General features: G+C 28.3%; 1 protein-coding gene across 1 annotated transcript; it reads left to right on the forward strand.

Annotated features, from left to right (window-relative positions):
- The first annotated feature begins 4,069 nt into the window (after positions 1-4,069).
- On the forward strand, positions 4,070-9,982 carry LOC114166170 (membrane protein of ER body 2-like). Its single transcript, XM_028050849.1, has 6 exons — positions 4,070-4,351; positions 4,458-5,051; positions 6,856-6,897; positions 7,819-7,986; positions 8,492-8,553; positions 9,195-9,982. Exons 1-6 carry the CDS (start codon positions 4,267-4,269, stop codon positions 9,672-9,674), a joined length of 1,431 nt encoding a protein of 476 aa, XP_027906650.1. The 5' UTR covers positions 4,070-4,266; the 3' UTR covers positions 9,675-9,982.
- The last annotated feature ends 3,938 nt before the right edge of the window (positions 9,983-13,920 follow it).

Consider the following 13,920-nt stretch of genomic DNA (forward strand, 5'->3'; position numbering starts at 1 on the left):
TATCCTAACACACTCTAAAATCTTTGATCCAAATATTGCCAGCTCCCTTAAAAATACCACTCAGGACTTATCCTCTGAACAGAATTATCCCAGAAAAAAACAACACTCAGCAAATCTGTCACAAAATATTATGTTTCCGGAGAAGCTTTCCAAAATGTTGAAGACCTGACAAATAATTATAAGGAAAAACTAATGGATGACTCGTAGTGAAGCCCAACATATGAATTGTTCAGTCTCCATTCACTCTGATCTTATGTTTGAATTTAGCTGGTTAGGATTTTTAATATAATTTAATTGAAGGATAGAATAAAAATATAACATATTTTATGGTGGTGGTGCATGAAGAAAAACAGGTGCAGGAAGCTGCACGAGTTCAACATACCAACTTAATTTGCCAAATTACATTAACTTTAATATCAAGTTTTATTCAATATTAATATAAAAATATTTAAATGATAATTACGTAAAATATCTTTTAGTTTATATAGATTCTTTAAAAAGTATGCTAATGAATTCTTTAGTCGTTTGAATTAAAAATCTTAATAATTACAATCAATAAAAAAATTCATAAATTATATGTTGAAAATAAAATAAATTTATTCACGTATTTTTCATAAAAATACAAATAATGGTTGTTAACTGGTTCTACAACTATAGTAGGATTATACAAAGTTGTGTTTTCGCTGTTTCTCCTTGACGCTATGGGCACTTATTATATTTTTTTCTATCTTCTTTAATAAAAAATACATTTTATTAAAATAATAATTCCTTTTCAAAGTCGAGAAAATGATAGTGATGGCGACGTGATGTTTTTTTAATTCCTCTTCTCTTTGTCTACATAAGATTTTTTTACAAAAAAAATTAGAAAAATAAAATAATTTTTTCTATATATTGAATTATATTTTTAAAATGAATTTCCAGAAAACTACATGAGATGTTGTATTATACTATTCCTCAATATATTGTATTATAAACCAAAAAATATTCCTCAAATCTTATGTATCTTAGCCACCTGTGATGATATAGTTAAAGATCAAACTGGATCCATGTTCTGTTGACCTTTTCTTATAATTTTGGGATTAAATATGTAAATAATTTGGACTTTTGATTGTTCTTGGTCACAGTTTAAATAATTATTGGACAGCTCATTTTTTGATCGTGTTTTCATAGCACAAATCGTGATATTTAAACAACCATTAAAAAATAGGATTAATTAAAGGAAACATTTTAGATGAAGTATATTTTTAAATATTTTTAGTTTCCTCGATTAAATTTAGATTACAGCAAGCTATACAATAAGGATCCGCATTAGACATCAACTTTGATTAATTTATAGCATCGAATTTTCAATTTTAGTTAACAAATAATACTAAAAAACTAAAATATTACACTCAAATGAATGATACCCTTAATTAAAAAACAAAATGTTAACATCAATTTTTAAAATTGACTTTATAAAATTTTTTATTTAAAATAATGATTATTTATATTGATTTACTGTTATGATGTAAAAATCAATATGCAGAAATAATGAATGAACTCCAAAGTAAAATATAATTATTTAAATAAAAATAGAATATTAACAACACCTTATTAAATAAAAAAGGTAAAAATAATATATTCGTTCCTTATTTGCAATAAATTTAAGCATATTAGTTAATTAAATTATATGTCTAATAAACAGTATTATCTTAATTTGAGATATTTTATATTTTAATTACATTCATTAGTATTTTTATTTTTAATATTAAAATAACTATAGCTAATAATAAAATTAACAAGTTATTAGAAAATTTAAAGATTTAAAATTAATAAATATTTTTTAAAGATATAAAAATATTTAAACTTGTACTTATAAAGAAATATATTTGAAGTTGATAGGTGTGAATGAATGTTAAACGTGTGATATATATTTACATGTGTTCACACATTACTGTCACATTCAACCCAAAAAAGTCTTCAACGCAATCTGTTGTACATAAGGGTTAATAAATCACCACTTCCTATTTCCTTATATTATAATACTTATTTACTTTTTCTTTGTATAAATTAAAAAATTATTTTATTTTATTATTTTTAATATAATTCTAGTTGAGTCATTCATTATATGTTTAAAATTTTGTTTTAAACATATATTTATTTTTCTTTATATTATTATAATTAGTCTTTTATACTAATTAAACCACATCTACCGGACAACTTTAAAATTTGTTGGAGTGAAAACAAGTGGGAAAGTATAATTCACATATGAAGGATTAAATATTTGTTATAATTTTATAAATGAAATATAAGAAAGAAGGAAATCAAATTTTAGATTACTTAAACAGTAAGTTGGATGTGTTTTCAGTGTGCATTGATGATAGGTGTAAATTTTATTAAATGGTGAAGTTGAGTTGTGTTTAAATTAATTTATCAGAATGGTTTATTAAAATCTAGTACAGTAAAATTTGTTAGGTCTATTCTATTAATTGATATTAAATCTCTTATTTTTATATTAATTAAAAATAGTTAAATAATAAAGTGAATAAATGTATGCCATAATTTTTTTATTAATTTCGTCTCTACATTTTGTGAATAAATGTATGTCATTCTGGACAATAGTCAACGTTAAATAATTTATAAAGTGACAAACAATATTTTTTCCCTTTTGTTCATGAACATGAGGATTATGATGGTTTAAAGTTTAACATTATTGTTTGATTAGGTAGAAAGACATTCAATTAATTAAACATTGTTTAACGTTATTAGTTGTGTCGACAATTTCATACATTTTATGCATAAACGTGAAAATGACATTTGTACAAAGTTTGTGACATAAACAATGTTTCGCTTAAAAATTTAGTGACTAAAAACATAATATAATCTTTTAAAAAAATTGATTTTGTCAAAAAAAAAAAAATTGTTACAGAAGTATTATTGGTGATATGATATTGCCGAAAATAAAAGAAAGTGACATTTTGGACATCAATTAAAAAAAGTACTCTTTAACATATTAATATTTAATTACATTTTTTTATTTTTAACTTGCATATTAATATATATTATATTCTTAAAATAGTTGCAAATAGAGTTTTTTTAAAGAATATCAAAGTATCACTTTTGTAAAAAAGTATAGTTTTCTCTCTCTCATATTTCATATTAGTTTTAGTTCTTATCCTTATTCTATGTTTCAGAAATGCTGATGTAAGGATGGTGATGATATTAAGCTGATGTTATCAAACACTATAAGACTTGAAATAATTTATTTGGAAGACTAAAAACTAAAGGTAAAAAAATTGTAATTAAGAATTGAAAACATGGTTAGTTTTGATGTACTAATATTTCATAATCAAGAGGGAGTGAATTGGTTTTGCAAACTTTTAATTTGTTCTTACACTTCGGTCTCTATCTTTTCTCATTTTACATTTCTTTCTTGTTAGGTTTTCAAGGAGGAGAGTATTATTGTGGAAATACAACACCAATGAGACCTGAGTCGATGGAGAAAACAACAAGAAACAATATACCAGAGTGGAAAACCACTCAATATACCAGAGTGGGAAACCCCTCAAATCAACATGAGTCTAATTACATAAGGCATTGACACCACTCTCAACCAAAAACCTTAAGGCAATGGGTTTATGGGTCTTTATTCTTATATAGTGCTCCACTTTCTCATTTCTAGCCAATGTGGAACTTAGAATCACACTTGGATTCTTAACAATCTCCCCCTCAAAGGTGAGTCCCTTCAACCACATTGGTACACTCTCCCTCCAGCGGAAACATTCCCAACCACGAGTACTCCTTTTTATGTATCGCTATTCTTCTTAACGGGACACGCTTACCTGACCCACACGGTCAAGAAGACTTTCGATACTAGAATCATACTGCACTCGTCTGAGCCGGTTTTAACCATCGGCTCTAATACCACTTTATATTATATATTAGTTTTAGAAATCTTCATTCAACTAAAGATACAACAAGTTTACAGTATACCAATACATGCAAACTTGTTATAAATTAGTTTTATAAGATTAAGTTACATTAAGATTAAGATATGTTTAAAGTTCGTTCAGTGAAAGGCTATGCTACGTTATTAATGTTCGTCAACTTCCACGTTTTGCATAGCTATATATTCTTTTAATGAAGGGTTGCGTTCACACCTTGTAAATGAGTTGGATGAGACAGTGAGTGGTGAAAATGGCCTTATAAATGAAGTTGAAAGTGTGCATTTAGACGCACAACGCAGTAGCAAAGGAAGCATTACCATCTTCCGACTTTGCCACAAAAATGGATGCTGAAACGTTGGTCGTAGCGCAAACCAAAGAAGAGGTTTATTTGCAGGCTTCAGCACAGCTCATTACCAACAGAGAAGGTACAAATTTAACTCCTTTCTAACATATTCTTTTGTTTTTCTAAATACAATGTTATTTTCACCAATAGTAGCGCTAATCGAAATTTTCAAACACTTTTATTTTCAGTTGTTCTTCCTTTTATATCCAAAACAGTGATCCCAGAAAGAGGGAATGAAGCTGAAGACGAAAAACATGAAGTTGAGGAAGAAAAACATGATTCTGCTAAGCTATATTTCAACTCTTCTAATTCTTTTATTTACATGAAAAATGGACCAGCAATTGGTATAGCCTTGTCTCCTACAGAAGAAGTTCGTGAAATATATTTGAAAAACATGTTCATGATGCCACCAAACCATGAATTCTACTGCCCCAGTTGTGACGCTTGCATCAGCAAGGTCTTGCTTTGCTCTACAAGACCAGTTACAGTTCCTCCAGTTATAGTTCCTCCAGTTACAGTTCCTAGGCCTACAATTCCTCCAGTTGCAGTGTCTCCTGCTACAGTTCCTCCAGTTACAGTTCCTTGGGCTGCAATTCCTCCAGTTGCAGTGTCACCTGATACAGTTCCTCCGGTTACAGTTCCTTGGGCTGCAATTCCTCCAGTTGCAGTGTCTCCTGGTACAGTTCCTCCACCTACAGTTCCTCCAGTTACTCCAGAACATGAAGAAGATGTTCAATGTCTGGTACGATGCTCAGAATGTTTCACTTTACTCATTCAGAAAGGTAACTCGTGTTTTCCTTGTTTACTGCTATGACTGTGATTGGTGTCTCACTATATTATAAAGTAATTAAAATAGTATACTTACTAGAGCCACCATTTTAAAATGCTCTTAGTTTAAAATGCTCTTAGTTATAGGACGTATAATTACTCGTATAATAGTCACTTTGGGGTTATATAATACTCACTTTAGAATTAGTGTGTCAAATAAGTACCGGTTTTGAAAAAAGTGTCAATTATATATCAATTTTAAAAAAAGTGTTTCAATTAGTTGTGATACAATTGACACTTTTTTTTAAACTGGATACCTATTTGACACACTAACCCTAAACTGGATATTGTACGAGTAATTATACCAACAACAAAAAAATACAATTAAAATGATATGTGCCAGTGGGAAAATGTTCTGAATGCATGTCTAATTAGTTTTTTTTTTTAATTAGGGAAATGGATATATTTTAAATAAAATTACAAAATATGGATTAGTGGCAAAATAATGATTTTTAAATCCTTTTATCATTTTTTTTAAATAGTAGAAATCGGTTTTTAAAACATAATTTTAAGAAAACAGATGTTTTAAGAAAACAGATGTTTTAAGAAAAAATATTTATTGACAATTTCTTTTTACAAAGTTTTCATAAATAGAATTAAAATAAATTAATTTTTCATTTTTTAACTAAAATAAAATAATAAAATAATACCTTTTTAACTTGAATAAGTAGTTTGTCAGAAAAAAAAACTTTATTAAACTATCATTTTTCATGTTTTAAATACAACTTTTCAAAAATATGAAATGAAGAATTGAATAGTATTTTAAATTACGACTTCTACGGAACAAATAATTCGTGTTTTCAAACGTATGCTACTCATATTCTATTATTTATTTGTAAATTCTTGTATTTGATTTTTTTTATAAATATCCTGAAACGTTAAAAGACTCTTCTATAGAACATGTTAAATTAAAAAATGATTATAATTTATAAATTCGATAAAGTGAATTGAAATGTGTAAAATCTATATTTATTAATTTTTAAAAGAAAATCATTAATACGACACACCATTCATTTGAAGCTATTATCGTAGAGCAAAACATGGAAAGTTGTTTCTTTGAATTAATGAATGTTATTAGTCTTTGATTGCACTCCTTAATAAAATAGTACAAAACTACAATATATCATTGAAACAAATCTATGTCCTAAGCTTGCAAGTACATCGAGACTTTATTGTTCTAATAAAAATTAAACGATTACTATTATAATTCAGTAACTTATATTTATTTATTAATATAGTTAATGCATATAATATTTATATAACTAATTAAATCCTTATTAAAGAAAAAAAATACACTTACGTAAACATGTCTATCTACTAGAATATTTTATAAATATATATATATAACAACCATTTTAGAGGAATGTTGATTTCAAAATTCATGGATGTTACTTCTCCATATACTTCCAAAGCATCTTGCAGCCTAATTTTACTATATTTTCTCTCTATTTTCATTAGTGTGGAATATATATATATATATATATATATATATATATATATATATATATATATATATATATATATATATATATATATATATATATATATATATATATATATAATGATTAATCAGATCCGGCAACTTAATTAAATATATTTTCAGTTGTTGAAACCATGTGAAATATTAAACAGCAAAACGCGTAAAAAATACTCGGAAGTAGAGTACACGTTCTAGGATTTAATACTTTACCTAAGTGCTTAATTGATATTAAATATTATCATTGACTTGGACCTTTTCTTTTCTTTGTTGTTCATCAGGCAAGGAGTTTTTCACTGGGTTTGTATCAGGACCTTCTGGAGGTAATGAGAACTTAATAATCACACTATTTTTCATTTTTTTACTGACGTATCATCAATCAATTATAAATAATCGGAATTTATACTTTTTTTTAATGATGTAAAAGTCAACAGATTTAAGCTGATAATCTATTTTAGTTCGTGTTTAAATTAATCATTTGAGCAATTGGACACAACCATTGACTTCGGAATTAGGTAATCATCACAATTAATTGACTTCTTGTTGGTTGAGCTAATAAACCCTATAATTTTTATTAAATAATGATACTTTTTTCAATTAGGTAAAATTTAAAAACATAATTCTTAAGAATAGAGAGTGCACCTTTTGTAATTGTAATGCAAGTTTACGAAGTCCAAAAACTTTGTCACTTGAACTTTAAAATAACAAATTATGAAGTTAATATTAACTGAAATGTTCTAAATTTCCATAATGACAAAGAAAGGATGAATGAGATGGCGACTAAATATATAATTTTTTTATTCTTGCAGCCATGGCGGCTAGTTGGACCAGAGAAAACGATGCATAAATAACATAATAAAAATGTTAACATAGTGTTAGAAACTAATTGTCATAATATATATGATGTAGACACCACTCATAATTTTGAAAATTATTATACCTTATGAATCGTTGTTCACACATAAATGATAAAATCAATAGGTGAGACTAGATATTAACATGCATGACACAATAAATCTAACAATTAATAAATTTTATTAAAATATGTGTCAGATGACTATGATATCATCCTATAAATCTTAAACATTGTCAGCATTACAAATTCAACTTAGGAAATAAAATTTGTAATTATTTATACACAGGCTCAAAATTTGTCTTAGATCTCCAACAAAAAGTTATACTTAATTCTTAGACATATTGCTGCAAAATTATATTAATTATAGTGTATTTTGGGTGAAATTCAGAACCAGTCTCTGAAGAAATAGCCATTGATGTAAATGATCAAGCTAATACAGTTCCAGAACCTAGTAAGGGTTGGGAAGTTCTTAAAAGCATAGTCTATGGTGGTTTGGCTGAATTATTAGCCAGCCTCAGTGTTGTGACATCTGCAGCAAGTGCTGATGCTGCCACAGGTATGAAATAAATACTTTCGCATTTTAATTTACTTCAAATTAATAATACATTTTCGTTGGAAAAAAAAATCTAATAAGTAATGCAAGTACTCAATATCAAAAAGTGTAATTTATGCATGAAATGAAATTAACAATCGAACTTTTTTTTTTTTTATTGTGATCTATTCGTTATTTTAATGAAAAGGGTAAAATAATAACAAATTTCTCTGTAAAATAAAAAAATGAAATATCTATTTTATACTAGTTAGTTCAAATATTGTATCACCCAAGTATTCCTTATATATTTATCCATTCTTTTACGAAAATAAATAAATCAATAATTTAATTTTAAATAATTTTGATTTATGCATAAACTAATTTTAATATATGAAAAATTATGTTTTTCTATTTTCTCTATCGTACTAAGTTTAGAACATTCCTGAAATTATATGATATCATTGACCAGAAGTTGTGCAACCAAATATATTGACTATATTTAATATTTTTACTCAAATTGTGTTTGCAGTGAGTATTGTTGCTCTAGGTATTGCAAACCTGATTGGTGGACTTACAGTGTTGACTCATAATGTAAGTTTTTATTCATTGCATGATTGTTGTAATCCCTTAACTTATAATATCACTCTAAACCTCAAATTATAAACTCTCAATATTAAATCTCAAAAATTCATTTTAATCTCTTAAATTTAATATTTAAATATTAAATTTTTGTATTATTTTTTATTTTTGAGAGACTAAAACAAATTTAAATTTTGGGAAACCACAAGTACAAAATATTGTAGGTTAATTGGCAGTTTTAATTGTAACACAACTTGTTTGAAGGTCAACAATTTACATAAAGAATATCCTTAATACTCTTTTTATCTATATATTTGTATTAATAGTTCAATATTTTTCTTTTATTCATTTTTGATTCAATATAATTCTTATATATATATATATATATATTTTTAAGATTGAATGTGATTTATTTCGTTAAATCAACTTGTTAACGTAGACGATGAGTTATAAGTATACTAATAGATTTACTTACTTTTCTTATCTCTATCCAATCCAATCAGCAAAATAAGAAGAATGATACTGATCTTATACATTAGGTTAAATATAAATAAATAAATAAATATTTAATCATTACTATTAAATATAAATAAATTTAGAATTTTTTCTATTCATGAAACTAAGTTTAAGTTTTCTTATATATATGCATTCAGCTTAGGGATTTGAAAGCTTCAAAACCTAGAGAGGAAGCAAGTGAAAGAAATGATGAAGAAGTGGATAAGTATTATGAACTACTGGGAAACAGGGACAATTTCTATCTTCATGCATTTTTTGCAATCTTATCATTCCTTATATTTGGGTTAGTGCCGCCATTAGTGTATGGCTTCTCATTTGGTGAGAGTGATGACAAGGATATGAAGCTTGGAGCAGTTGCAGGAGCTTCTCTTATTTGCATCACATTCCTTGCCATTGCCAAAGCTCATACCCAAATAGCCAACAAAACTTTCATGACATACTTCAAAACTGTGACATTCTATGTTACCTCTGGAGTATTGGCTTCACTGCTTACTTATTTAGCTGGTGCACAGATGAAGAAACTGGTAGAGCAGCTTGGATGGTTTCAACCAAAACCAAACTTTGCTTTCACTCTTCCGGAAATCAGTGTTGAGAATTCTGGATGGGGTTCATACTGAAAAGTATAGTTTGGTCCATTTTTTTGGGTAAAAGAAGAGATGATAGTGTTTTCATACTATTATGGGTAGTAATTTGTAGTGTTGGACAGTGTATGCAATATCAAGCTTTCAAGCTTTCATCATTCAACACTGATGCTAGTCAAGTTTATAAATGGGTGCTTGTTCTTTGCTTTTCTAATATTGGTTTGGTTTTGGGGGCATTTTTCACTATTTCATTGTACTGTGTAAGTTTGGTGGCAATTTCAGTTTAGTTATGAGTATTCAGTAACTTCTGATCAATCAAATAATGCAAGCTTATTTCACTACAACATTTTCAAGCTATAGTTACATTTATTACAAATGTTACTTTATGTATACTTTAGTTACATTTTTTTTTAAATGTTAGTATAAAGAATATTAACAGTTATATTAAGTTACTCTAGGTCATTACACTTTTTTATGCTTTTAGTAACATTTTTTTTATTATAGTTATTAAAAATGTAACTATAGATAAAATTTATAACTTACAGAAACGTTTTTAAAATAAATATTATTATAAATTATATTTTAAATAAATGTTTATTTCTATTACCTACAAATTTTCTTGATAAAAATTATTCATAAAAATATTTTCAATTTTTATAATAAAATATTTTCTACAAAAAATATTTATAATTTTTTGTAGATTTTTTTTCAGGTAATACTCACAAAAGTTTTGTAAAAAAATTGTTTCCAACAAATCAAAATTGATACCTGCAAATTTTTTGAATTAATAATAGTATTATAAATTGCAGAAAAATTATAACAAAATTTTTCATAAAAAATTATTTTTAAAAATCCAATAATTATATTTATCAATTTTGCTGCTAATATTATATTTTTAAATTGTTTAATAAAAATTTGTAGCAAATCAACATTTTTGTATACTCTCATTTCCCTCGTCATAGATCTCACTTCTCTCGTCATAGATCGTCGTTTTCGTTGCATTGGAGTCATAGGTCATCGTTATCAACTTTTCCTCTCACATTTTCACATAATCTCCTCAATCTTTCGTTGATTTGGCAACGATTTCACATCTCCACTCCGATCTCAACGGCTCAATCTCACTCAGGTTTCTTGTTGTTTTTGTCCTTTTTTCTTCTTGTCGTCGCTCACCTATCTCTCGCCCTCTCATGGTCTCTCATGTTTTTGATTCGCATTGTTATGTTTTTTCACAGGTAATGGATTGAAATTCGTTTTGACATTTGAATATTAATTGTCTATTTTTTTACAGGTTCTCGTGTTTCGACGTTTCATAAGTTCTGAGATTTCATAGGTAAGTTTTCTTGCTTTTTCTTTACTTTTCATTTTCAATTGTGGTTTGATTTTCATTTTCATAAGTAGGTTTTCATTTTCATAGGTAGGTTATGCAATTCACATTATCCAATATTCAATATTAGGAGGATATCAAATACTTTGAAATAATTAAAATTGTTTACATTTTAGATTAGAATATCAAATAAAATTTCATAAAAACTAAAACATTTATTAAATTAGTATAGGAATTGATTACCCTAATTCAGTACTTTACTTCGTAGGCTTGGTTTGCATTCTCTTCAACTTCTTCGCGGAGGGTACCTTTTTCTCTTCCCAATTCTCAATCTCTGCATTCCATTTCTACATTTCACTCCCATGTCAATCTTCACTCTCATCCTATTAATGCATTTTAACGTTGCTTCAACACGATTATTTAGTATCAACTTGTTTCTTTCTTCTCGAGTTTTCCCTTTATCAATTCCCATGGCTATCAGAGGCGTGGATTTCAAGTGGTTGAATTCTCTCACTATTGTTGGATTCAATTCCAAGATCATTTATCCCAATTCTGATAGAATGTTTCATGTTTCTTGCAGGTACGATGACTTTTTGTTGTCCACGTTTGCCATCCGTATGTATACTTTGACAATTTAGTTTCTCAATTTACCTAATTTTTCAATTTTACTGGTGTTCTACATTTTCATTTGCCTCATCATTCTTTCTAACTTAGGCTGAAACCGTCTTGTAAGAAATACTAAAAATTAACTGAAATTTAGGCCACTCAAATTATACATTCCCGCACAAAAATGAATCATAGATATTCTTTAACAATAAGAGACATTAGGAAATGCATAACTCATTTGATTCATTTGTTGTATGGTCTCATTAGTTAACTATGTTCCGCTTTGCACTAGGTAGTTATAATATATTGTATAATGCAAGTAATGGTTTTGTTTCCCTTCTAACTTGAGTTTTTCACTTGGATAAAAGGAAAACAACGAAAGTTGTTGAACGAGGGAGTTGATTAAATGACAAAAGTTTGTTGGCCAAATTTTGATCTAGAGTGTGAGAACTTCAGCAACGAATCAATCCTGCAAGTTTCACTATTTTATCTTCCCTTGAATTGCAAGTTTGATTTTCTTTTCTTTTTCTTAGAAATGGTCTGCAAATTGTGCATATTCTCTCTGCATTTACATATAGCTTAATTGGTTTAATGTAATCTCAAAGGTAAAAGGAAAATAAAAGCACAACAAAAAGGTTAAAAGCTTGAGTAATTCTTATCTTAATTAGTCTTTGTTATCAATTTAATCCTCACTTGAGTTTAAGGTGTAACACCCCTAATTTAGGATGTCACGATAATCTAAAATTCGTGTTTCATTTAAAAGTAAAACGATTATTTCCAAATATGTACTTATGCAAAAATTTATAATTTAAATGTAATTAAGTAGTCCAAAACCTTCATTAGTAATAATAAATAAATAAAAAACCAAAGTTCCAATTAACAACTAGAAAACAAAAGAAATTTTCATAGTCTTCAATATTTGATTGAAATCAACTAAATAAATAATAAACCCCTGAGTTCATTCCATCCTCTCCACAATCTACTTTGTGCCAAAAACATTTGTGTTATCATCTGCTCCCGTATAACACACATGTTATATGATCATCACACATACAACAAACACACTAAACAAACAAATAGGGGTAAGCTGACCATAACCAATGATATATATACAATAAATCCAAAAATAAACATGACAAATGAACTCAACTTAACATCCAAGTAAAACAACTTAAGCATTACAATCACAATCAAGCTTTGTTTAGAATACACAACCCTCAACATCCAAACAACCATACAAACCAAACAGACAATCACATTCATCTAGAATTCTTAAAAATAGTAATCACAATTTAGCTTTTTATTTTTCGCGGCCTTTTACTCCACAACAACATCTAGTTTCCTAGAAATAGATGGTTCGACGTGTCCCACTATCGCATCCAGAGTGTCTCCCTTATTCCTCAAGGATTTATGAGTAAAAATGTCAATGCATCGCACATTGGGCATTATACTCGCAATGAGAGACGAAATAATGTGAAACATCTTTCCCCTCCCCACTGCTTCACACAGGTGAAAAGAACCCCTTTCTACTGCTTCACACAAGCGAAAGAGTCATAAGTGGGTCTCTAAGTACGAAAAACCTCATACAACACTTAACTCCCAAAATTCTTCATGCAAACAACAACACTTTCAACATGCTCAATAGAAAAACCTATACCACTTAGTCCTTCTCAACCACAAAAAAACATATAAAATTCCAAATGGCAACCAAATACATAGTTACACCTCTTTCTAATTATTTTACCATTTATTCCTTACGGTGGGCCCTACCAAGAGATTACGGTGTATGGCTTTGCTTACAAAAATCAAGTGACGAAAGAAATTTAGAACCCACATGTTATAACCACACCATGATGTGAAAAGGAACCAACCAAAAGCATAAAGAAGAGAAACTCAATTCATATGGTTTGCACCTATACTAACACTCTCAACCCATGGCTGCACTACCATAAAAATGAATCAATGTGCATGTTGCCTCCTAAATGTGGAACCTAAAACACCCAGCTGTGAGACGCACACTTGAGGCCATGCTACATGAAGACTAACAACAAGACCCTGATCCAATAGCAGGAAAACCATGCGGAAAAAAATGTTAACCCTATGCATGAAATCAAACCTCACTCTTGAACGTAGAAACCTCTACAACAGCAACATGCCTCCACCATTCATCACCATGAACACCCATGGCTTCCGTACAACCCAGCGACAACTCTAATCGCATTAGACCAAGAGTTTCAACCACCTCAATCATCTTGCATAACGTGACACCCTCCTTTCATAATAACATGAGACTCACGTTGAACCCAATACTAGGGTTTCTTGCAGAACCCAAAGATGAAGAACATGCAAAGT

The sequence above is a fragment of the Vigna unguiculata genome, chromosome 10 (assembly GCF_004118075.2).
Source record: "Vigna unguiculata cultivar IT97K-499-35 chromosome 10, ASM411807v1, whole genome shotgun sequence".
NCBI classification, from domain to species: Eukaryota; Viridiplantae; Streptophyta; class Magnoliopsida; order Fabales; family Fabaceae; genus Vigna; species Vigna unguiculata.

Bases quoted from the DNA above. Each gene is read 5' to 3' on its own strand.
- LOC114166170 (XM_028050849.1), top strand. From the start codon at position 4,267: ATGGATGCTGAAACGTTGGTCGTAGCGCAAACCAAAGAAGAGGTTTAT. The intron at 6,898-7,818 runs GTAATGAGAACT...GGTGAAATTCAG, and splicing joins TGTATCAGGACCTTCTGGAG to AACCAGTCTCTGAAGAAATA. The intron at 8,554-9,194 runs GTAAGTTTTTAT...ATATGCATTCAG, and splicing joins TTACAGTGTTGACTCATAAT to CTTAGGGATTTGAAAGCTTC.